The following is a 26,091-nucleotide window of genomic DNA, read 5'->3' as shown; positions in this document are numbered from 1 at the left end:
CTCCACCTATAGAACCAATTTTCAATCAGGCCTATAAAACCAATCTTCGGCTCTTCAGCTATTTCTCCTATACCTGCCTATACTATCATATGCTATCTATGCTGCTCTTATTTGCAAGTAAAAACCCTATGGCAGGTCCATATGGCCTTCTGTCTTAAATAAGCTCAGTTACGTTGACCTGTTTTAGACGTTATAGCATGGCTTGTCATGGGTTATTTAATCCACGACGAGCCTTGGAGCTCACTGGTACCACCATGCATTTCCAGCTCCCACTCGGGGGTTGTCATGTCATGTAAATCCTCACATAACCCATGGTGTGTTCTAGGGTTATGTGAGGGTAGTTTAACCCTCATAAAAACCCTGCTCCCCGGGTTTGCACAACACAACAACCCCCAAGTGGGGGTTGGATATGTAAAATGGTGGCCGCATGTGCCCTGCACACACCACAGCTTCACCATAACCCATGGTGGGCTGTCATGTTATGCAAACCGCCCCGCTGCCTTTTAAGCTTCTTACACACAGAGCTTAAGCATGTACTTCTTCTAGGCATATAAGGTTGGTATCATGCTCTTTCAGTGTGGTTGAGGAGCCTGAATACATCATGGGCGGTTTACATATATTATGCAAACAACCCAGAGAGCTTTGGCTATGGGGAGGTATAAAATGTAAATAATAATGATAATAATATGCTGATCAACACATGGAAATTGGTGGCAGGAGGAGCAGTCCCACTTCCTTGTTTGCATGTTGAGTTGACACAGATCTTGCATGTCTGAAAAGAGCTATTGTCAGTTCCATTTGGGGCATGACAAGACCTTTGCCTGAGACTCTGGAGAGACTTTGCCAGTCGGAGTAGGCGAAACTGTGCTAGTTGGACAGATAGCATGACCCTGGTAAAAGGCAGCTTCCTGTGTTCTTCTATTTAGAGATCTCGGGCAGCGGCTAGATGAATGAGCTGTGATCTAATGTCACCTAAATAAGAAGCTCTTGCTTCACACCAGCCTTCCCTGGCCTGGTGACCTCCAGATACTTTGTACTACAACTCCCAGGATTCCAGACTATTGGCCAGGCTGGCTGGGGATGATGGGAGTTAAAGACCAAAAACCTGTAGGGCACTAGTTTTCGGGAGGCCTCTAACTGGGATTTCACTCTTCAGTAGAGATTTGAAAACAGCTTCAAGCTGTGTTTTCAAATCTGGGGTGACAGTGAAGTCTGGTTGATGTAAGCCTTGATCATGGTTAAGGCCAACTCATGGACAGAGTGTGCAGTGGCGCAGGCCCACTCCTTCTTTACTATGGTTAATTGATTGGGTGTATGAACTTTATTTGCACCAGTCCCAGGTGGACTTAGGACCATTATCCTATTCGCTTCAGGCCTTGATCAGCAATCTGGGGATAACTGTCCTATCTTACAGGGTTGTTGTGAAGATGGAAAGATGAACAATTGCTATTATTATTATTATTATTATTATTATTATTATTATTAAATAGGATGCTGCCTTATACCGAGTGTCAGACCCTTGGTCCATCTAACACAGTATTGTCAACATTGACTCGCAGCAGCTTTCCAGAGTTTCAGGCAGGAGTTTTTCCAGCCCTGCCTGTAGATGTTGAACCTGAGGCCTTCTGAATGCCAAGCTGGTGCTCTATCACTGAGCCACAGACTGTTGTTGTTTGTTATTATTATTATTATTATTTCTTGTTTCTTTGCTCCCTGAAGCAATATGTCTATAGTATAACTATACCCATCTAGTCAGCTATAGAGGCCCTATGTGCCCTCTTTTGATGGTTAAAGAGATAGTGAGCAATAACAGCAAAATGCCTGTTAGCTAAAGTCTAAAGAACCACACAGGTAGTTTTGTACCCAATGGGGATAAAGGTTTATGTTTCTCAAGCCTAGCTCCCTTCCCCACAGTCACATAATAATCTACTTTTGAAACTGATGACATATTCAAAAGCCATTTGTAATATACCATGTTTGTATGCTGTTCAAAAGGGGCAGAATCCTATTGGGCATGCCTAAAGTAGCTTTTTGGATTTTGCCTGTCTTTATTCTGACAATCCTAACATCCCAGGTAATTGTAGATTAGCCTCTCCGCCCCCCCCCCCCCGACCCCCGGCTTTAATGTTCTGTGATCTGCATAGGGGGAAGTCACTGATTGCTAGAATTGTGAATTAGGGCTGTAATTCTATGCATACTTTAATGGGAGTAAGCTCCATTGAATATAGAGGGAGTAAACATAGTATTGTTGTATAACTGCACAATCTAATGTGTGTCTTCTCAGAAGCAAGTGTCATTTAGTTCAGTGGGGTTTACTTTACTCAGTTAGGGTGACCATATGGAAGGGAGGACAGGGCTCCTGTATCTTTAACAGTTGGTGTAGAAAAGGGAATTTCAGCAGGTGTCATTTGTATGCACGCAGCACTTGGTGAAATTCCCTCTTCATCAAAACAATTAAAGCTGCAGGAATCCTGCCTTCCTTTGTATCTGGTCACTACAAAAGAGAGCAGGGCTCCTGCAGCTTTAACTGTTGTGATGAAGAAGGAATTTCACGAAGTGCTGCGTGCATACAAATGACACCTGGTGAAATTTCCTTTTCTATACAATTGGTAAGATACAGGAGCCCTGTCCTCTTTTTCATATGGTCACCCTACTTTCTAGCAAGTATGTTAGGATTGCAGCCTAAATCACAATTTGAAAGGCAGAATAGATTTAAAGCTTGTGAACTTTACTTTTAAACTTAAAGTTACTCTTTAGATTAGCTTATGCAGCCTTTTGCAAATTGCAATGGCAAAAATGCATAATACAGCGTTGACAGGATGTGATCTTAGTTCCACTAATTCAGTTAGACTTTCTAGATTGTCTTTAACTTTGCTGTTGTTTTTATTTGTAAATTGCTTTGGGGATTTTTGCATTGAAAATCCAAAGTAAATAAACTAAAATGCAAAGCATATTTGTAAATTGCAAGGATATCCTCAAAAATAACTTTTTACAGCACAGTTCTATAAATGTCTAATCAGAACGAAGTCCCCTTGAGTTCAGTAGGACTTACACCCTGGGACTGCAGCTTTAAAGTTCAAATAGCACTGGGGAGGCTTTGATATAGTGATTCAGTGACTCATGTATCTTTTTCCTTCCCCTGTCAGCTGATATTGATGATATGAAGATCTGTTATGTCCTGAAGGAAGGTGAAAATGCTACTAGTGATATCTTCTACTTCTCAGTTGAAGACAGTGGTAAGATAATATATTTCATAAAGTGGTATTCCTTAAAAACAAAATAGGAATATTGAAATTAGTTAGACAAATAAATGTTTTATTATAAATGTGTAACAATTCAGGTATAGTTTTGCAAGAAACATATATTGTGTATATTTTAACTTATTTATTTTGAGGGATATTCACAAGCAAGTTTCCCTGTGGCGTTGACGCAAAAGTAAGTGCTCATAGGATTGCAGCTTAGAAATTGCAATTAACTTTGGCTTGATGCAGATATTCAGTTATTGTATTTGCTGTCCGGGGTTCTGGAACAGGTCGGGAGTTCATGTGTGCCTTTTCCGTGCTCCTCCCTTTCTGCCTGGATTTGGTATTCTGCGCGTGACTCCATTCATGTTCTCAAAGTGTGTTTTTAACTCAGGCTGGGAATACAAATTGGAGGGGGGCAACTCATACTTAAAAGAGCTGGGAAAGGCACCCTCCGTCCTGTGGTCCATTCCCAATTCTTAAATCCCAGTAAAATACATAATTACAATTGTTCATCTATCTTAATCGTAGGGTTATTATTGGTTGGGTGACCATATGAAAAGGAGGACAGGGCTCCTGTATCTTTAACAGTTGCATAGAAAAGGGAATTTCTGCAGGTGTCATTTGTATATATGGGGAATCTGGTAAAATTCCCTCTTCATGACAACAGTTAAAGGTACAGGAGCTATACTAGAGTGACCAGATTTAAAAGATGGCAGGGCACCTGCAGCTTTAACTGTTGTGATGAAGAGGAAATTTCTCCAGGTTCTCCATATATACAAATGACACCTGCAGAAATTCCCTTTTCTATGCAACTGTTAAAGATACAGGAGCCCTGTCCTCCTTTTCATATGGTCACCCTATTATTGGTGAAAAAGAGCAGCCTCACATGTAGCAATTTAAGTATTGCCCTGGTCCTTGTAGACTCTACCTCCTTTCTCTGCTAAACAGATGACTCCTGCAAGGGGGCCATGGGAGGTTTGCCTGGGAAGTGGCTTGAGGGGAGAATTTCAAGGCTTCTTGGTATGGGGAATCCCTCACCTTGTATGGGAAATACAGGTTCCTGCTGGACATCAGGAAAAACTTAGGGACGTAGTGGGCTCCCCCACTCTACAGGCATTCAAGATACAGCTGGACAGTCATCTGTCAGGTATGCTATAATGTGGAATCCTGCATTGAGCAGGGGTTGGACTTGATGACCTTATAGGCCCATTTCAACTCTACTATTCTATGATTCTATAACTGCAGCATTTGCATGCTGGCAAAATCGGTATAAGATCTTCTGAAGAAGTGCTGGCACAAAAGACCTTGCATCTCATCCTTTATTGACTTATAACAAAACTCAGTACCAGTTTTTTAGTGTCATTCATCTGTCTGCATCTCTCTTTCTCACTCCTTTTACTCTGCCTGTATGCTGCTTTGCAGTTCTAAACTGTGTGGTAATCGTGATTGCTAAATATTTATATAACATTCTCAACTTACATGGTATTTGAGTATAAATCAAACAGAACCCTGCTAAAAGCGTGCCTTTTAACACTAGAAAAGAATATTAAGGGAGAAAGGAGGAGTTAGGAACAGTGGGGAAAATATAGAACATGTTATAGGATGTACTTTAGCAGTAACTCAAAATCCACAGTTGGAGCAGTATTAGAGCATGAAGGCAGTCTGTAAGATTATTGCGTGGTGGGGGTGGGGGGGAGGTATATATGTTCCACCGAGAATTACATAACTTTATCCATGCTCTGATAACTTCTCGTTTGGATTACTGCAATGCGTTATACGTGGGGCTGCCTTTGAAAACGGTCCGGAAACTTCAACTGGTGCAAAACAGGGCAGCAAGGTTATTAACAGGGACTGGCCGGCAAGATCACATTACGCCAGTCCTTTTACAACTTCATTGGCTGCCAGTCCAGGTCCGGGCCCAATTCAAAGTGCTGGTATTAACATTTAAAGCCCTAAACGGTTTGGGGCCAGGTTATCTGAAGGAACGCCTCCTCCCATATGTACCTACCCGGACCTTAAGATCATCTACAGGGGCCCTTCTCCATGAGCCCCTGCCAAAGGAAGTGAGGCAGGTGGCTACTAGGAGGAGGGCTTTCTCCGCTGTGGCACCCCGGTTGTGGAACGAGCTCCCCAGAGAGGTCCGCTTGGCGCCTACACTGTTTTCGTCGCCAGCTGAAGACCTTTTTATTCACTCAGTATTTTAACACTTAATTTTAACTTAAATTTAAATTTTACTGTTTTAACTCTGTATTTTAATGTTATATCAACTTTGCTGTGTGGTTTTATCCTGGTTGCGCTTTTTTTACTGCATTTCGTAATTGTGTTTTAAACTGTTGGGTGTTTTACTGTGGTTTTAATTTTTGTGAACCGCCCAGAGAGCTTCGGCTATTGGGCGGTATAAAAATGTAATAAATAAATAAATAAATAAATTATAAAGCTTTGTACTGGCTGCAACCTGAAATCAGAATTCTACTAGCAAAACAGTTTTTGTTCAGTCCTTATTTCTATAATTGATCCTTATTTCTATAATTGTTGACTATTTCAAGAAGAACCTTGCAGGGTCAAACCAAAGGCCTATCTAGTCTGGCATTCTGTTCCCACGTGGCCAGCTAGATGCCTATGGGAAGCCCACAAGCAGGATATGGGTGCAACAACATGTTCCTGCTTGTGTTTTCCAGCAACTGGTACTGAAAGGCATCCTGCCTCTTACATTGAAGGGACAATATAGCCATCATGACTAGTAGCCATTGATAGCCTTATCCTCCACCTCAGTAGGTGATAATATGACATAAATCAAACTGTTTGTTTGATCATTTAGGCCACAATTCTGAACATATTTATAGGAAGTAAGCCTGATTGAATGCAGTGGGACTTATGTCCGCATAAACCTGTATAGGATTATGCTGTCTAATAAGCTTTCTAATGGATATCAGTAACTATTCAAGTCTTTTTTTTACTATTTAGGCTGCAATCCTATTCCCAGTTACCTGGAAGTAATTTCCATTGAAATAAATGAGGCTTACTTTTGAGCAGACCTCTATAGGATTGCACTGTAAGTGATAGTTTAACAGTCAAGACAGCAGACGTTATCACACTGTCTGCTGTGCTTCTAGATCTTGAAAAGAAACTAACAAAACTGTAATACAATTGCCCCAATATTGTGGAAGTAAATTGACTACCTTTGGTTTAATGACAGTTTGTGTCCACAGGCAAAGATATTGTTATTGTGTCACAATTTATAAAGCAATATCAATGGTATTTTGGGTCACTGATCTGAATGCACTGGATATAGTACAAACACAGAACAAAATATGGTTCCTGTCTCATATATTAAGTGTATGCCATAGCTGTTAGGGTTTTCGGAAGATCTATCTGAGGCCTAAATTAATAGCCTTTAAAATTAAGTACTAGAACATAGTTAAGCAAAATATATCCTGTTTATTAATGGGCCTGAAAGCTAACCCAGCGATAATAGAGATATGTGGCATTAGCTTAATATTATAGTTAAGATCCAGCTGTTGTTGTTAGATAGAAAGTGTTGTTAATCCAGAGTATATTCTCAGTTATGCATATGTGAAAATGCAGCAGCAACATTGTACACTCTTTGGATCTAGTATTAATTAGTTTCATAAGGCACAGTACTGGATCCCAAGTACCAGATTTGAGTAGTTAACAGCTGGGATTGTGTGGAACGAAAACATATAAATTTATCAGATGTCGCTTAATGGGTTTGAAGCCTGTGAGTGTAATTGATGAGGTGATACTGAAGCTGATAGTAGGTGATAATCTGTATAGCATTGGTTTGGTAGCTTGATGAATGAATGTAACATGAGTGTGAATATACTGATGTGATGCTATGTACAAATGTTTGTGATCCTTTCTGGATGCTCTTTTGGTTTAGCGGCAGAATCGCTAGTAGATGTTGTCCTAATACACATTATTTTCTCACTGCAGTGGATAAAACAAGCAACTCCATATTTCCCATGCTGCATAAGTGTATAATTCTGATTCATGGTTAATGTAGGAAAAGAAATGTTGTAGTTTAGATGTGAAAATCAAAATGTTTCATTTCGTTCTCCAAAGTGAGAGATCACAGGGAGACTAGAATTAGTGGATTGTTCGTAATGGCCTGTAAGGGTTTTCATTATATCTGTGTACTATATAAAGATGTACTGGCGAGATTCCTTGGCTGAGAAACTGCCAATTCTTAAGCTCTGATGATTCATGTCAGCCAGGGCAGAAGATGTAGGAGAGTAGTTTGTTCTTTTTTTTCCTGCCACGGATAGAAGATTTCTAATTTCCCTTCCATTGGCCATGGGGAAGGGGAATTAACTGATCTAGCTCCAGGATTAGTAGGTTTTTGGCTGGTGTGGGGGAAATTCAGGGAAAGGAGAGGGCTTTTGATCCCATGTAACCATGCCTTCCCTCAATCAGTCTCTAATATGTCCCCTTTCAGTCTCTACCACCTGAGTAACTGTCAGCTGACAGCAGAGGTTTCTGCTGCTGCAATGAAGAGGCTTCTGGCAACAGACTTCCTTCACCTACAGACTTCCTCCAACTAAGGGGAGGAAGGGTCTACACTATCTTATCTCTTCCATCATTTGCACCCTAAACATTTACAATTTGAGAGATAATTTCCCTTCAAGTCAGTTTGGCCCATGATTTTGAGGACTTTATCTAGCGTTACCTTCTCTGCAGGCACCTCAAGGCATTTTGGTACTCAAGGCAGAAAAGTCAAATGGTCCAGAGTGGTGTGTGTGTGTGTGTGTATCTGTATTTGAACACTTGAAATTTATTGCCCATTGATGGTACTTTTACATCTGACACCTTACCTAATAATAGGACTGGCCCCAGTACAGGGATGGAACACCTCATTTGCTTCCAAACTGTGATTGGAATTAAGTGAGGGACAACTCCAATCTGCAGGGAAGCAAATAATGAAGCCAGCATGGGGTTTTACCACTTCAGAAATACATGAGTCAGATCAGTGGTAGGAATGAAAGAAAAACATTGAACTACTGGAACAAAATAGACTGAGAAAAAAATATTTTGAGTCCTTTCTGTAACTGTTGAAGTTAAATATCAAATAGATTTATTTACTTAGGTAAGGCAAGGAGTGCAATTCTGAATTCCTTTAGCTAAATGTTCTCTTTACTAGAAGATGCTGTATAATGTATATGTCCTTGTATCCAGTATGTGTGTTTTTTCTTGTTCTTTTGCTAGTGGATAGATAGATATTAATTGCCTTTAACTGTATTAACTAAGAAAAAGAAATATATATTGAATGGATTCCGTAGGATGTCGTTCTCCATGGTGCAAATGGAAGATGCCTAATCAAGTGGCTTAGGATCATGGTCTTAGCTGAAGACAATGTAATTGCATTTCTTATCGTCCAAGGTACACAAAAACATTTGCATAAGTAAGAGTTGCATAATAGCATGTATTTCTAGTAGAAGCATGCATATTCATATCTACAAACCCAACATCAGTGTCAAAGAAACTATTAAATATATCAGCTACGTACTCCTAGCCAGAGGATGTACAGAAGCAGAATAGGAGTTTCATACGTGGATTATACCTGTGTGTGTGTGCGCGCACGTGCATACACATACATCAGCAGTGGTTAGCCCAGTGGTGCAAGCTGATGAGCGTGCACATCCCACTTATGAGCCTGTGTGCAAATTTCTTAGATTCTGCCGCTGTCGTGGCAAGTGCAAAAGCATGTCATTTATACAGCTTTTTGTTCCATGGGTCAGGGTGATAGAATATATGATGTGCATTAAAGCTGATGTTCAGCAAGCACAGTTGATCTGTGGGAATAACTTAAAATATCGCAGTATATATTTACAAATTGCAGTAGCTTCAGAGCATGTCCAACTCTTAGTTCAGGGGAGGGCAACTTGTGACCCCCCAGATGTTTGCCCTACAAGTCCCATCAGTCAGTATAGCCAGTGGGGAGGAATCATGGGAGTTGTAGGCTAAAACATCTGGAGGGCCACGTTACCCAGTCCTGTCTTAGTTTATTGCTTTTTTCTGATGCTTTTCTGTGCTCTTAAAATTTGTGGCATGGTGTTATTATTTTCATTGATTTTGAGCATTAATATTAATTGTGAAGACTGCATGAACATCTTCCCAACATAATAAAATGTTTTTATGTATTGATTAGATTTGCATTGCTAAATTACCATTGTCAATTAACAGTTTTTTTAAAAAAAAATTAAAACGATTTCCCTGCTGTGATACAATATTCTTCTTGGGGGAAAGAAGACAAGTAACCTGTGATCGTCTCCTTTTAAAAAATCTATCCAGTTAAACATTTTGATATATTTATATGCGTTGCTTGTTTTAAAGAACTGTGAATTATATTGAAATAAGTGTATTTTAAACAATGAAAATAGTTTCCAGAGTGCGCTGAGACTATAGAACCTGTACCTTATAAGGGAAGAAATCCTGCAAGCTTGTGAAATAGTTATATAAACAAGATTTTAATAATATCTTTCAATTTTATTTCTTTGGTGATGTTTAAAAAATACAATACTTTTCAGTAAACCACATATTTTTTTGCAAGTAATGTTAGCTTACGAGAATTACTCCTATGCTTGACTTCTCAAAATAATTTATGTTATTCAGTAATCCACATGTATAAGAACAGCTTTCATCGTTAGGCAGTGGTTCTGCCCCTCTTACTCATACCCACAGCGTGGGCAGATATCACAATAGTCGCATTCATGAATCCTGGCTTATTAAACCACAATGTGCATGATTTATGATCTGGTGCATGAGTAATCAAATCAGGCATGGATAGCTAAGCACCTGGACCTGGAATGATGGTTATTGTATCCAATCATGCCAACAAACCATGGTTTAAAGCTGGCATATGATCACAAAAATTAAAACCATTCAAAGTATAAAACAAATAGTATAAAAGCATGATATAAAATACAGTATAAAAGCACAACCAAGATAAAATCGGCAGCAGTGCAGAAAAGTTCTAGTTACTCTGGCTATAAATGGCATGTGCTCCTGCTCCTCCTTTCATTGAATGTAGACAGTTTGTTTTCTGAGCTTAACGTTAAATATTCACCCAACAAAAGGCACATCTCAGTGCAATTAATAAGTTTTCAGAATAATTTTGGCTTCGAAAAAGGTGATCAAAATCACTCCTCCAGCTGAAGTTTTAAATCTGCTGTAACTCAACCATATTTCAATCTGTGTTTTCCAAAATGTATACAACTTTTACACCACACCAAGTAGATCAGAGATGGGCTACTTGTGATTGTTGAACTGCAGTCCCCATCATCCTTCACCATTAGCTATGCTGGTTAGGGCTGATGGGAGTTGCATTCCAACAAGTTGCTTATCCCTGAATTAGATCCTCAAATCAAATTCTGTTTTGATAAAAGAAATTTTACTGATATGACAAGGAATAGAATGTTCACACTTCATAATGATAGAATGCTAAAAAGTGAGCATGCCTTAGTGGATTTTATAATAAAATTTGATTTGGAATAAATGCAATCTTCAGCATGTTTTCTCAGAAGTAAGTTCCATTTAGTGTGTTTAGTAATGCAGTCTTAAACTGCCAAAGCCCCCATGAACACAACAGGAATTCAGAATAAACATACTATGGATTGTGCTGTTTGAGATATGTTTTCGGTGCAATTTTCTGTGAGCAAATATAATAACACATGAAAGCTTAAATACTGGAAGTGCCAAAGCTTTGCTTTGTTGAGACTTTAATCTATGTATAGAATCTCAGTGTCTACCCTGTGGGCTTCTTCTACAGGTCTCCATGGTCACATCTAATGACACATCATGCGCTCAGGAAATCTTTCTGTGACATAATAATGAACCTTGCAGAATTCCCCCCTTTGTCTTACTATAGAATACAGGAAATTAGGTCTATTGGCATTTTCTTCCCTCAAAGTTCCTGCTCCCCTGTTTTCTCTCGTCTTCTATCAGCACCAATGCACTGGACCATTTAGATTTGACTTCCAGAGGCTGGCAGACAGCAATGGCTGTAGATATACCCAGTTCTGATTCAGTGAAACTCATTAAGATGTTCTTTAATTGTTTCAGAACTTCTCTCTCCAAGATTATTATAGGCCACAGTTCACCTTAGAGGTAAGAAAAATGCAGGTTGGATTTGCAAAGGGCAGATAGATTATGAAATGTTAATTCTACTCTTAATTTATCTTTTTGATCCTAATAACAACCTGTGATGCTTTGTGACATACTCAGACATATTTATTTAAGAGAAGAAATAATCATTTCCATTGAGCATTTTAACAAGACTGTGCAAGAGGAACCAAGTAATGTTTCAGTACATTTTCGTTGGCCTAATGATCTTCTGAATAAATAATTGAGTATCTTCTGGAGGCTTCACCCACATATTCATTTCCCAGTTTTCAGAGGACTTGACCTTTTAACCGTTTGTATTTCTAGTGCCCTGGATACTTCATTTGGTTGCTCTTGTTTAAAGAGTAATGAGAGCTAACTAACATGAAGGTCAGCGAGACATTCAACAGTATTCTGAAGTTTTAATTCTTTCCAGGCATTTTTTCACTCATGTTCTTAAACATTTTATTACTTCTTTTAGATAATGGGCTGGTTGGGATGAGAATGTACCCAGCTTCTTCTGGACTCACAAGCCCTCCATTCCCATTTCGTCCTCTAGTGTATTTTGATACACTAGTGTAGCTGTGAGAAATTTGGAAGCTTTTGCTTGTAGATTGACTGCAGCTTGCTGTGTTGTCCAAACTCATATGGCCTAATTTCATGCAGCCCTCAGGCTAATTTGAAAAGCTAATATGCAATCTGTTCAGAGCTCTAGGAAGAGCAATCTTTTCCTTCCCTCTCAACGGGTTGCCAGGAAAGGAAGAAACAGGAGGTGGGAGAAAGAGAGAGTAAAGGAGGTTGCAGAAAGAGAAAAGGGCTGCCCCGCCCACTTTCAGCTCTGGCTCTGCCCTCTTCTGTCTTTGGTTCTGTCTTATCAGTGTGTGGCCCCCAACAGATTAGCCACAAGGGAATGTGGCCCTCGAGAGATAAAAGGTTCCCCATCACTGCCATGTAAGGTGTGATTATTCTAATTATGATTAGCTTCAAAGCATAATGTATGACAAGTGTGGGGAACCTCTTTCAGCCAAGGCACAAATTCACTTTCGGAGAAGCTTTTGGGGGCCATCTTTCAGTGGGCAGGGGCAAAAGAAAAGGGGGCAGGGACAAAGGCAAAAGGGGCCATAATATTAAAATATACCACGTTAATGTAGTTTACTGACAGTAGCTAAGTCTTAGGCATTTCAGCCTTTTAGAATGGGGAAAGAACTGCACAAATGCTTGGAAAACTCAGGAAACCTCCTCCTCCCCCCCCCCCCGGGTTGGGCAAAGGGGGATGGGGACAGGGGAAGGGGGTTGTCCATCTGGCAAATCCCAGAGAGCCAGATTGGGACCTGAGGTTCCTTACCATTTGTTTATGAAGCTGGCTTATTTTCACTAACCAGTTCAGACAACACTAAACTTTGGTTAATCTAAAACAGAAGTAAAATGTTTTGAACTCCCCTACCTAAGGAGGAATAGTGAACGTTTGAGCCTAGGGGAAGGCTAGGCTTATTCTTGTGATTCTAAACTGTGGTTTAGTATTATGTCTAATTACAGCCGGTATTTGTGGTACTTCAAGAAAAAGTAGTTTTCTGCAAAATGCTTAAAATATTTCTATATGTTTTCCTGGCACCATGTATTCAGGGCATTTGTCTACAATGTTCTTCTATAATATATGAAAATCAAATCAGCATAGTTGATTTTGTGTGAGCTTTCTTTTTCGACATGAATACGTAAGGATAAGCTAGATTTATTTTATTTTTTTGTAAAGTTAAGCAATATTAGGAAATAGCTTAACACTTGTCTCTGGTTCTGATACCAGTATTTTGATAGATTTGCAGACAAAACCATTTGATACTTGTTATTTAGCAATTTACAGAATATACTACAATGTTTTCCTGGATCTGTGTAAAACCATGCCCATCACAAGCAAGAAAAAGATAGATTTCTAGCTCTTTGATATATTTGGAAGCAAGTTACTGAAATGTTACCTCTGGTTCTCTCTAATTAACACCTTAGAGTTTGCTCAAAGGCCATGAGTGTTTCAAGCAATATGTCAAATCAATTTCAATGGTTTCAGTAAAAGTACAATAAAGGTTATGAGGGCTTCAGAGTTTATAAGGAGACCTCTGCACTGATGGCCACCCAGGAAAATATGAGAAAAGGGGCTTGATTCAAAGAAATTCATGAAGTTAAGAGCTGGCTTTATGATTCTGGGGCTTCTCATGCTTTCCTTGTGGCATTATCAATAATGCAGTTTTCTCATCCAAGGCACGGATTTAACACATCATACTTCCTTTTTGATAGTCTGCATCATCACTTTGGCACTCTGTGTAATACAAGAAAGTGTATTTTGAATTGATTACATGGAGTCTCTTGGAGTCAGTAGTAAAATATGTCCAGTTCCCCATGTTTTGTGCAGTATTTTTCAGAATTTAGAAGGTTCATGGTTTTTCTCTTGGACATCTGTCTGTCCTTAAACAAGCTGCAGTTTCCAAATGTAATTTATTGTAGCCATACTCACACTCTTCAGTTGTGTCTTTCATGATGGTGGGGCTAAATGTTGTAAACCGCCCAGAGAGCTTCGGCTGTGGGGCGGTATATAAATGTAATTAAATAAATAAATAAATAAATAAATAAGGGGGTTTCTAGTACCTTGTGTTGGCTGTTTAGCTTTATGCTGCCTCCCACCTGATGGGGAAAAAAATACCTGTTTTTTGTATGGCCCTAGCCCTGTCCCCTGAGGGAGCTACTTAATCAGGAGATAGGGAAGAGATGCCAAATAAACCTAAATTTCAGGAATTTGAAAATTAAGAACATTCCAAGCAACATTCCAAGCTTGTGGAAATAACTTCAAGCCGTGAAACTAACAAGTTGTTGTTACACTTTACAGGTCAGACTGTAAAATAAATACTATGTACCATTTCAAGACTGAGGTCATATTTACACCTTTACAAATTGGAATTGTAAAAATACGTTGAAATCTATCCCAGACCCCAATCTTGTGTAGTTGCTATCTGGTCTCTATCTGGATCGTGTCTCTGACAAATGAGTATTCAGGGACTAAATCAGTTGATGAATAAATCTGTTCATATTATGATTATGTGCTAGTATAAAGGAACTATAAAGGAAGTCTGGTAAGACGTGATTTTGTTCCTTAAAATGGCAATAAGACAATTTTAAAATATTGTAGTTTTGAGAGAATTGTATCACTTGAGTTTTGTGGAATAGGCTTGTCAGTTTTCAATAGTATAATTACATGGGGAAATTTTAATGGTGTTTAGATAATATAGTATGCCTTAATTCTTTGTAAATATTTTAGACACTGAGCCCCATTAATGGAACAAATCAGAGCAGTACTTCATAAAGCATGATGTCTGCAGAATATTTGATATAAATTCTTTTATCCCAAGCAAGGCTTGGGTTAAAATAAGCACTGGGTAATTTTGTGGAATATTTTCTCTGCAGAAGACAAGCAAAATATATCTGGCAATTAGGTGATCATCTTATCCTACATTTTTTTTTCATAGATTAGTTATATGGGCAATTGACAGGAACAGTTATGTGGAAAGGCTGGGCATATTTTCAGATAATTTCATGCCAAGAGGCAGCACTTTTGTGGCTGATGCTATTCAGATCTATAATGCTAAAGTGGTATAACTAAGATATCTATATTTATATATTTTGGCACATATTAAAACACTAATAGTATGCTAAAGTAGTTGTTTTAAGCAACCTTGTAAATACCAACTCTTTTCTTTAAAAAATAATTTGCTATTGGAAGTAAGACCTGGCCTCCCAACATTTGGATAAATTGTTTAAGAAATTGAAAAGCAAAAAGTTTCCACATGTGGTTAAGTGATGTAGGGTTGCATTGTAAATGGTTGGAATTATAGCCCTGCAGGTTAGTGAAGGACCATTAATGTCATCCAGTAATATAAGAGAGACTGGCTGGAGTTTGTTCCTATAGAAAATCTTAGTAGGGAGGCTGGTTTTGACACTAGGCCAACAGTAAAGATTTGCTCTACCTGAGGATGTTGTTTCCGTAGCAGTTAAGTTAAAATGTAATGCATTATGTATTACCTAATCAGTTTGAGAAATCATTCCTCCCTATCCTTACAATTTCCACTGTGTATTCAAGAACTAGCAGGAAGGAAATACTAGCTTACTTAATACACCTCCAGGTAGGGTGCGGAAAGGACAAATTCTTAGTTTTCATGGATGCTTGCCATCCTAATTAATCCCTAATAGCTTCTTATGAATGTCCATCTGTTTTGTCTGGGCTTTTTTCATTGGCAGCTGTAACTTATATTTCAAAAGATATGACTTTGAAAACTCTATGTTTTTGGTTAAGCTGAGTGGTAGCAGCAAAGTGGGAGAGACAGAAAAACTGGAATGCAGAAAAACCACCTGTAAACAGGCAATATAAAATGGGCCAGGTGGATAGTAGTAGTAGTAGTAGTAGTAGTAGTAGTAGTAGTAGTAGAAGAAGAAGAAGAAGAAGAAGAAGAAGAAGAAGAAGAAGAAGAAGAAGAACTATATATTTGCTTTTGATTGATAACAGTTGACTAAATTCATTTGTGGACTCCCTTAGTGGCTGTTGCTGTTAAAAACATCTTGGACATCTTGGCAAAAAATGAGGGCCAAACTACATGGTTTGTCCTGCCATGTATGAATTTTTTTTATATTGCCAGCTCATTGGAGGGACCTTAGTCAGGTATGAAGATGGGGTATTTTACCCTTTGATTCTACTGTGGTCCTGATTGAGATTGCTTCCCTGAACCCACTATTTGCTGTGGGAAGGAAACTCCTATTGATACCAATGAGAGTTTTCCTCCTGTTGTGAATAGCAGGTGCAGGGTGCATGTGAGCCTATTTGGATTCAGACTGCAGTAGGGGCAACAGCTTAAAGATACCATTTTCCCACACCATGGTCCCAATCCAGCTTCCTCCCTGCACTGGCAATTTATGTTAAAAAATATATTTATGCATACTTGGCCAAACCACATGAATAAGTTTGCCCAGACCTAGGTAGACCATAAGTCTGGAAACTTGGGCCACAGCTAGACCTAAGGTTTATCCTGGGATCATCCAGGGTTCGCCTCTGCTTGAGCACTGGATCCCCTGTGTGTCACCTAGATGAACAGGTTTGACCCCTGGATGATCCAGGGATAAACCTTAGGTCTAGCTATGGCCTTAGACATCATACAAAGAGTGAAAATTTAAAATCTGCATTCCTCATACATGTGCTGCTGGGTTTGATGTGATGTTGAAACACTAACCTTTGAGAGTAATACGTGGAATATGAATGTACCTAATTTCATTCATAAGGAATTAGGGGGCATGGAAATGGTTGAGAGTAAATAGGTTTTATACAGATGTGGAGATGATGAAAGGTTATAAGAGTAAAGTAATGAAGGGAACGCTATAGTATTGGTGCATTGTGGATTAGATCTTAACTCAGTGACTGGACTCAAGCCATCAGAACCTTATGTGTGTGTGTGTGTGTCCCATGGGAAGGGGCCATAGCTCAGTAGTAGAGCACACGTGTTGCATGTAGGAAGTCCCAGCTTCAATTCCTGGCATCTCCACATAGGGCTTGGGAAAATTCCTGCCTGAAACCCTGGAAAGCTGCTGCCAGTCAGTGTCAGCAATACTTGCCTAGATGGACCAAGGGTCTGACTTAGTATAAGGCAGCTTCCTATCTTTCTAAGCACTTCTGCATATGTAGGAGGAATAGTAGTAAGATCGTGTAGAAGAGGTTGGGCTATCGGGTCACAGTTGAAGAGGTTGCCCCTTTCTGTTGCCTCTCAGGAGTTTCATGAGAACAAGGGACACCTCTCCTTTCTTTTGATTCCATTACAATCCATGGGGAGAAGGAAAGTTTGATATGTGGAGTCTGTTGTGGGTTGATGGCCCTGAGCATCCTGCTCTTTTACTGTATTAACGGATGTAAGTTTGTTTAGAGGTCCATTTATTAGCCTGGTGTGTTTGTTGTTAAATTGCTTATTTATTGACATTTGTTTAATTTATTGATTTAATGTTTTTATTTATTAACTGAATTGTTCATTTTCTTGAGGTGTTACATTGACATTTCTTTCATAGGTTATTGTTGCATTTTTGTTTTGTTTTTTGCTTGATAAGTGTTCTTTTGGTTTGGGTTCCAAATTATTGTATTGATATGTTATAGTTATTGGTATGTTATAGTTGTGATATGTTGAGGTTTCATTTTGAAAGGAAAAGTGAGGAACAGACATTAAATGAAATTTAATGTCAGCACTTAGGAAAACTGCTATATAAATACTAAGTATTATTAGTAATCAGTAATACTGTAACCTTATACACACAGTTGCAAATTCAATTGTACATGTTGGTCATACAAGAATGGTAAAATTATGAATGAAATAATTGACAAAATTGTGTGTTGCGTTTTTCCAAGCAGCCTATGTGCAAATGAGACCCAGAGTATTTGTTGGAGCACAGGAAGGAAACAAAGACTGGAACTTTTGTAATTCTGCCAGTAACTTTTGCCAGAATAACAATTAGTGTCGGACTTTGTGGCAGTATCACCAGCAGAAGCCAATTAGGCTGTAAGAGTCAAAGGGAAACCCAAAAAACTGTCTTTCCTTGTCTGTTCTTTCACTGTATCCTCATTGAGTGGAATACTATCTAGAAAATGATTCTCTGGCATGTGGAGGAACTTATATTTCTGTCACAGCTCTTGGAACTCTTCCAGAATGTTGGCAGGATCTTTGGACTCTTATGAATAGCTATCTATTCTTATAACAGGTTTATTTTTACATCCTGTATTCATTTCACTTGAATACACTATACTGGCACCCAAAAAGGGCATTTATTATATCTTCCCAAGGCTTAAAGTACACTCTTCAAAGCACCATGTGTGTGTGTGTTTGCACTAATAGAATCAGTAGTAATAGAATCAGTAGGTTTGTGTGCTACTAAGATCAATATTATTTTCTTGGCTGTCCGTCCTGTGATTTCGTAAATTCATAAATAGATAGTGACATGAGTTTGAAAGCTGTGGTGTTTTCTCAGACCCTCTGTGGGTGCTTAGAATTAAACCTGACATATTTGGGTGGACTTGATTTTTGCTCCTCTGGGGTAATTTGCGCATGATTTTGTTGTTGGATCGAGTGCCTCCCAATTAGGAGAGGCTGTATGTGAAGTTTTGTCCCAGTCCTGATAAGCCCCAAGATTTTATAGTCATCACTTATCTGGTCTGCATCTCCCACTATGAAGATATATTGGGTGACCTTGGGTTCCAGTATTCTGAGAGAAGGAGAAAAGCTTTCTCCACACCATGCATACTTTCATACACCTTTGTCATGTGTCTCCCTTACTTGCCTTTTTTCTAAGCTAAGCCGCCCCAAATGTTGTAACCTCTCCTCATATGGGGAGTTGCTCCAATCTTTTAATCATATTGGTTGCCCTTTTCTGCCCTTTCCAGCAGAAAATGTCATTTTTGAAGTGCAATGATCAGAATTGTACATAATATTCCAAATATTACAGCATAAATTGGTATAGAGGCATTATGTTATTGGCTGGGGTTTTTTTATTGCTTTTGATTTTCAGTGGGAGCCACCTCCCCTGCTGGTGCAATCATATTGAATCATTTCTTGGAAGAAGGGAAGATGGTATGCTGCAAAGTTAAGTTCTGCCCTCCAGTGCTATCTTTATTTGGGCTCAAAATAATCTACCTCTGCCTTGTACTTCGGTTCGTGGGCAAGTTACTTTTCTTAGGGCTCAACCGTATGCATGTTTTGACAGAAAAAACTCCTACAACTCCCAGAATTCCTCAGCTAGCACTGAGGTCATGCCCATTATAGCAGCCATTTGGCCACACACTCTCTCAAAATCCCAAAAGTGTACACTGACCCAAAAAGTTTGAGGACACCGATCTACACAATGGCCCCTCCCCATGTAGCTGCTTCATTCACTCATACCCTGAATAATGACAGCTTGCATCACAAGAAAGTAGCTCAGATGTGGCTGTGAGTGTTTGGAAAGGAATCTCAATTTTTTTCTACTTGTGTAGAGTTTTTGATACCTGGTTTCTTGAACTACTCATCTCACTTTTTCTAAAACTTGTATATTTATGTTTCCTGGTGACTTTTACATATATTGCTCTTGGACCTTCTGTTATTTCTCTGTTGAGTGTGCCTGGTGAAGCACATAGTTCATACCTATTCCTGGCTGCTCAAGCCTGACAGTTAACAATAGAATCATGAATCTTATTCCGTACAGAAATATTTTTAAAAGATTATTTTTCGCATCTTGACACATTTTTGAAAACGTCTCACACACATACACAAAGGCTTTCTGGAAATAGTGAGTTGTTAAAGGGCCTAAGTAATACTGAGGCCTAGTATTGGGCAAAAGGCGGGATACAAATAATAATAATAATAATAATAATAATAATAATAATAATAATAATAATAAATTATTATTATTATTATTATAAATATTTAAGCCCTATATAAAGTCTTGTCCTTTATTTGAAGTGTTTAAAATTTGAGGTTGCTTTAGAGTATTCTTCTGATGAATGTGAATGGTAGACTGTACCTTGTAAGGGTCTGGGGAGGTTTAACACTACTGATTCCATGATTAAGTAATTGTGAGTGGGACATGAGATGTTCTTATCTTCCTACCATTTCTTATTTCTGGAGTGTAAATTGCGCATGCCAGACCTAACCACACTTAGCCAGTATAATAGCAGTCTAAATGGGGTTCCTGCTTAATTTGCCATCTGAAACAAATGACAGAGCAAATTAAGTGGAATGAAGGTTAGAAGAAAGAGAGTGAGACAAGTGAAGATAACATAAGCCACCTGTTCCAGCTGGACTGCCCAAGTTCCCGGGCCATCTACCATCAGTTGTCTTGTGGGAAGGAACCTGATGTTATGCTTTGATGTTGTTTATAGTGATTTTATTGCTTTAATTTACCTCGGAAGGGCTTGTGTCCTGAAAGATGGAATATAAATGAACGAATGAATGAATATTAGAAACCGTGGTCCAAATGGTCATCCTTGTCAAATCAAGATAATTGCCTACCAGAAAATTGCCTGTCAAATCATTGCCTATATTGTTTCAGAGGCTTATTATTTACATCCTGACAATCAGTCAACAGTGCATCAAAGAATTAGGATGCAGCCCTTTACATACTTATCTGGTAGCAAGTCCCATTGGACACCAAGAAAATATGCCTAGGATTGTGCTGTTAAAGAGCTAAGTCAGTTCAGTGGGAAGAGAGGGAGCACAGGTGTAGCAAGAGGGAACAGGTTCTAGGAAGGAACATCAGAACAATAATAATAATAAAAAAAACCAGGAGCCAAAGGCAGAAGACAAATTATGACTGGAAGAGAAATGACAATGATTTTTGTTTGACACCATGAGGGTGTATCCTCAGCAGAGACCCTTGGCTTATCAAGGCAAATCCCTCCATTTTGTGCACACCTAGGGCTTCTCCACATTTAGCAAAAATCTTGCAGCCTTTCCGGGGCTTTGTCTTCCAGACTCAATACATGGGCTTCTCATGTGGAGAAGCTCTTAGGGTTGTTTCTTTCTAAACATGCATAGGATTGCGCTATTAATTGTATATTTGCAACCTGCTCCAAATGTGCACAAAGTGGAGGGATTTCCCCTGACAAGCCAAGTGTCTCTGCAATCTCATGTCCCACTCACGTGGCTGGCTGGGGAATGCTGGTAGTTGTAGGACTTTTTTCGGTCTGAACATGCATAGGATTGCACCTTAAGGCTTTACACATAAGAACCTGCATCTTGAATTGGTATCAGAAACAAGCCAGAAGCCAATGCAGCTGTTTCAAGACTAGTATTATAAGGCAAACCGCATCAGATAACAATTGGGCTGCCACTAGCTGAAATTTGTACGCTTTTCAAGAACAGCCCCGTGTAGAACCCATTTCAATCATTAAACTTGAGGTGACCATTAAACTGGTCACTGTGACCAGATCATGTTATATACTGTGATCTGGAAGTTTGAACTTGATTCCCTCCTTTTTTCCCTTCCTGTTTTTTATTTGTGTTTTCTCTTCTCTGTGTGGTATATGAATAACCACTCTTAAAATAATGGGAAGAAAAACAGTGAGAAAGAAACAATGAGAGTGAGAAAGAAAACATGACTAGGGGAGATTCTACACGTCGTACTGAGGGCGCTTCCATGCGCCCCCAAAGCGATCGTGTAGCTTGCCTGGCGAAGAGACGAGGAAGAGGCGTCCTTGCCGCCGCCGCTGGCGACCCGGCCGGCGAGGAGGGAGGTGGGTGGCGGCGGCGGCAAGGACGCCTCTTCCTCGTCTCTTCGCCTTTGGGGTCGCACTGGGGGCGCATGGAAGCGCCCTCAGTACGACTTGTGGAATCCCCCCAGAAGAATGACTGGATTATTGCTTGAACACAGAGAATGTGGCAAATTGAAACAGAAGGTCCAAGTAATAGGATATGATATATGTATAAAATGCTATCAATGATCAGAAAGAACATTGCTATATATTTTTGACAGATCTGTTCTAACAAACTCTTTGCATCTGCTGAAAGGCACCAAGTACGGACCTATTACTTAAGATGTCTAAAAAGGGGGGGGTGAGGGATATTAGCTGTGCAGCGGGAATGTTGCTCATGCTAGTGTGTTACTGAATGCACTACCTTTTCAGTCAATTAAACTCTACGTTTATTGAGAAAACATTACCTCACAGCATATGTTTAAAATCTGGAATGATAAATTGAACTCTGTTCTTTCATAGATGGCTATAGTAACTCAGTTTGCTATTATCAAAATAAACACTAACTCTTCTTTGTGCTTTGTAGATTAGCCCATTTATAAAGAGAATATGTTGTATCAACAATTGTACATGACCATGTTAAAATATTAACATTTCCCAGTGACTGTGAGCATAAAATAGTTTTAAATAATATGACGGATTAGAAGACCCCTAATGTCTGTGCAAAGCTTTTATTGTATATACAGCTATATATAATAGTACATCTGTTGTAATCTTAGTTAAAGGAGAGTATCAAATCTCTGAAATAGATATGATAGGGCTTCTCACCAGCTAATTTTTCACTAGTTAAAATCCAGTACTCTTTTAGAAAACATAAAAATGGCCCCTTTACATTTCTGAAAGATTTAATTTTGGAAATACGATGGGACAGTCAGAATTCAGTCACCAGATTTGTTATCCATATGTTTTTTTCAATTTGGACATGCTCAGAGGAGTGCCTTAATCTAATAGGAATTTAATAACTAATTATAACCATTTATGTGAGTCTGTTAAGTGAAGCCAACTATTTTGTCTTTGGAAAAAGAAGGTGCTGGAATTCCTAGTATAACAGGATTACATTTACTTGGAAGTCTCACAGAACAGAGTCTTCCTACGTGAGAAATAAGTTGATGTTTGAGCTGTTTTGGGGGAATTAAGGAATTAAGAAAATTGTTGTGTAGCAAATGGAGGCTTTAAATAATATCTGCAGTGAGCATAGCTGTCCTTCCATGAATGGAAAAGGTCCTTCTGTGAACAGAGGAACTCCGTTGGATCTCACCCAATACAAAGTTATCCTTCTTTTATTCCTTTAGTAACTGTAATGTTTCCTATTCCAGCATAGTACTACTGAATATGTGAGTTCAAATATGGATATTTAAAATTAGGCATAGGAGGAGGAAAGTTTGTCCTATTAATTTAAAGGTTGCTTGAGAATTTGATCTTCTATTACTGTTCAACCATCTACCAGACATATTAGTGTAATCATCACTGCTCCATTTTCTGCTGTTTTTAAAACAAATATGCAGTAACTTCATCCAGCGATGACTTTGTGATATCATGTTTAGTGTGACAAATATACTTCAACTTGTGCAAGGGAGAGCATGTGAAGATAAATGTGAAGTGGAACATTCCACTCTGCCGCTGGATGGTGCATAGAGTAAGCAGAGATTTCAAAACACTTTTGTTGTTAAGGCTCAAGGTGCAAAACTGGCATTTAGGAGAAAATATTTAGCGTATGAATGTAGACATGCCTTTATTGACATAAATTGCAGGAAATATATTGATTTTAGTTGTGGTAAAAGAAACCTATCTCCATGGTTCTAACTGTGTTTGCGCTGTGGTTCCCAAACCTTTTTCTAAGGGCCAAATGAGATTTTATGAGTAAATAAAGGGATCGTAGTCTTACATTTGCCTTGTAATGCTATTGTCAGGACTGGACAACAGTTACGTGATACAGTTACTCTGTTTTCAATATTTCCACCTCACCCCTATCTGCATGATTTTTCATATTACTAAAAAAAACAACCATACAGGTATCCTTTTCATTTGAAACTGGATCACGGTTTTCTGTTTAAATTTCGAATGGTTAATGCTTATTACTTGACTATTAGTTGACTATCCCAGTGTTCTGACCAAGACATTTCCACAACGCTAGTTCAGCCTTTAATCTGTAAAATGTGAAGCAATTGTAAAGATCAGATAAGGAAAAGTAGAGTGTATGAAAGCCATCACTAGTAATGTTCTTGCCTATTAAACCCACTGATGTGCATTTTTCCTGGATTTAATCGGTGATCTCAAAACCCCATAAAAATAAAAAATAAATGTTATTTACATGGCATATCTAAAGAATTCTGGGGTTCTTCTAGATTACATATTCTGTATGGTGATTTTTTTTTTACATTTATTTATTGAATGTTAGGAGGAAACAAGTTGAAGAGCCAACCTTTCCGTTTGAACTGGGCTTGGATTTCTCTGGAAAAGGAGTATTATATTGTAGATGAAGATTCCAGGGCTCTGGAGGTAACTCTAAAGCGCAGAGGATATCTCGGGGAGACATCATTCGTTAGTGAGTATGACTTTAATTTATCTGTATATTAGGAATGAAATAATGCAACTTTGTTATACAAACCATGCAATTTGAAATGCTCTTGGAATATGATTGAAGTGCTGTGTAAAAAAGTTAAATGCATGATATCACGCATAATGGGAATGTTAATATTTACTAAATGTCTCCCTGTAGTAAACATGGTTAAGAATGCATTTTTTAAAAAATTGTCTTCTGCTCAGTTGTTTTGTCTGTGTTGGTTATTTCCACAGATGTTTCCAGTTTACTACAATAGAGTGGTTTTAACATGGCCCCAAACCATGAATGCACAAGTTTCTGACTATTATTATTATTATTATTATTATTATTATTATTTATATAGCGCCATCAATGTACATGGTGCTGGATCACAGATTGATCCATAACTGTTGGACTATCCCATGACTACTTGGGAAATTACTTGATTTTCATTTTTATTATTATTATTATTATTATTATTATTATTATTATTATTATTACATTTATATACTGCCCCATAGCCGAAGCTCTCTGGGTGGTTTACAAAAGTTATAAACAGTGAACATTAAAAACAAATATACAAAATTTTAAACCATAAAAAGCAGAAAATACAAACAAAAACAGACAATATCCGTTTAAAAGAACTATTCTGGGGTCAGTTAAAAAACTCAGCATATGCTGTTAAATGCCTGGGAGAAGAGAAAAGTCTTGACCGAAAAGATAACAATGTTGGCTCCAGGCGAGCCTCGTAGGGGAGAGCGGCCACCACTGAAAAGGCTGTCACGCTTGTTACCATTCTCCAAGCTTTTTTCAGAAATATATTTATTCAAATTACTCATTGATTTTATTGGTTAATGCATTAGGTGCATTGGCAGAGAAATCTTTCTAACGTAGGAATGCTGTTACTTAAGAGTACAATCCTATTGGGCTGGCCATAAGCCTCTGAACTTTGAGCCTTATGGCAATCCAATGCAGTACAGTAGGAGTGGCAGAGGTGATCTTCACCTACGTGCTCCTCTGCTGTTTCAGCTTGATGGGATTTTTTGCCCATCTAGCTAGAGCACGTCAGAGTGGAAGGGAAGGAGGCCTGGAGGTACGGCATAAGCTGGCCTCCCCAGTTCCCTCCTTTCTTTGCCCATTGGCACACCTCCTTTCTTTCCTCTCACCCACTGGCATGACCCCTTTCCCTCCTCTCTGAGGTTGCCTTTGAGAGCTCAGAGAGGCAGCCAGCTTGGTTCTCTCCATGCCATCTTCAAGGAGGAGGGCAAAGGGGGAGGGGAGTGCAGATTCTTGGCTCTGAGGTTGGAGTGTTGTCTCCATCATTAAATCCAAGAATCTGAATTATCCTCAGTCCCCCGCAAATTCTGTCTAGGGGCCATAGGATTGCTGTCTAAGATCATTTGAGTACTATCAACTTGTGGGCTGTTCTACCCTCTTTTGTGATATGTGACCTCTAAAAAGAGAACTTCTGCTATTGGGCAGTATAGAAATGTAATAAATAAACAAAAACTGATGCAATGAATATTGGATGTAAGCAGCCATAGTGAATGAGAGGCACAGTCTGATTGCTGACATGTTTGTAGCCTACATTGTTAATGTTCAATGTTTCACAAAAATCTGTGAGTTTTTCCAGCTTCAGCAAAATGTCGTGACTGACTTTGTTTAACTGTGGCTCAGTAAATTCCTCTAACAAACGGAGCAAACTAAGTCAATAAGAAATGCCAAAGTTTCATTATCAGATGCTTTTCACAAGTATTGAGATAAATGTGAAGTGGAACATTCCACTCTGCCACTGGATGGTGCATAGAGTAAGCAGAGATTTCAAAACACTTTTGTTGTTAAGGCTCAAGGTGCAAAACTGGCATTTAGGAGAAAATATTTAGCGTATGAATGTA

The 26,091-nt window shown here is 38.8% G+C and overlaps 1 protein-coding gene across 1 annotated transcript in view; it reads left to right on the top strand.

Moving 5' to 3' along the window:
* FREM3 (FRAS1 related extracellular matrix 3) overlaps positions 1-26,091 on the top strand; it is an 87,952-nt gene that overhangs the window by 6,269 nt on the left and 55,592 nt on the right. The window contains exons 2-3 of the mRNA XM_063135085.1: positions 3,147-3,236; positions 24,053-24,199. Of these exons, the coding sequence (XP_062991155.1) occupies positions 3,147-3,236; positions 24,053-24,199 (237 nt within the window). The remainder of the gene's footprint in view (positions 1-3,146; positions 3,237-24,052; positions 24,200-26,091) is intronic.

This window comes from Elgaria multicarinata, chromosome 10 (genome assembly GCF_023053635.1).
Source record: "Elgaria multicarinata webbii isolate HBS135686 ecotype San Diego chromosome 10, rElgMul1.1.pri, whole genome shotgun sequence".
Taxonomy (NCBI): Eukaryota; Metazoa; Chordata; class Lepidosauria; order Squamata; family Anguidae; genus Elgaria; species Elgaria multicarinata.
The sequence above is the reverse complement of the archived record's forward strand: the minus strand, read 5'-3'. Positions and strand labels throughout refer to the sequence as shown.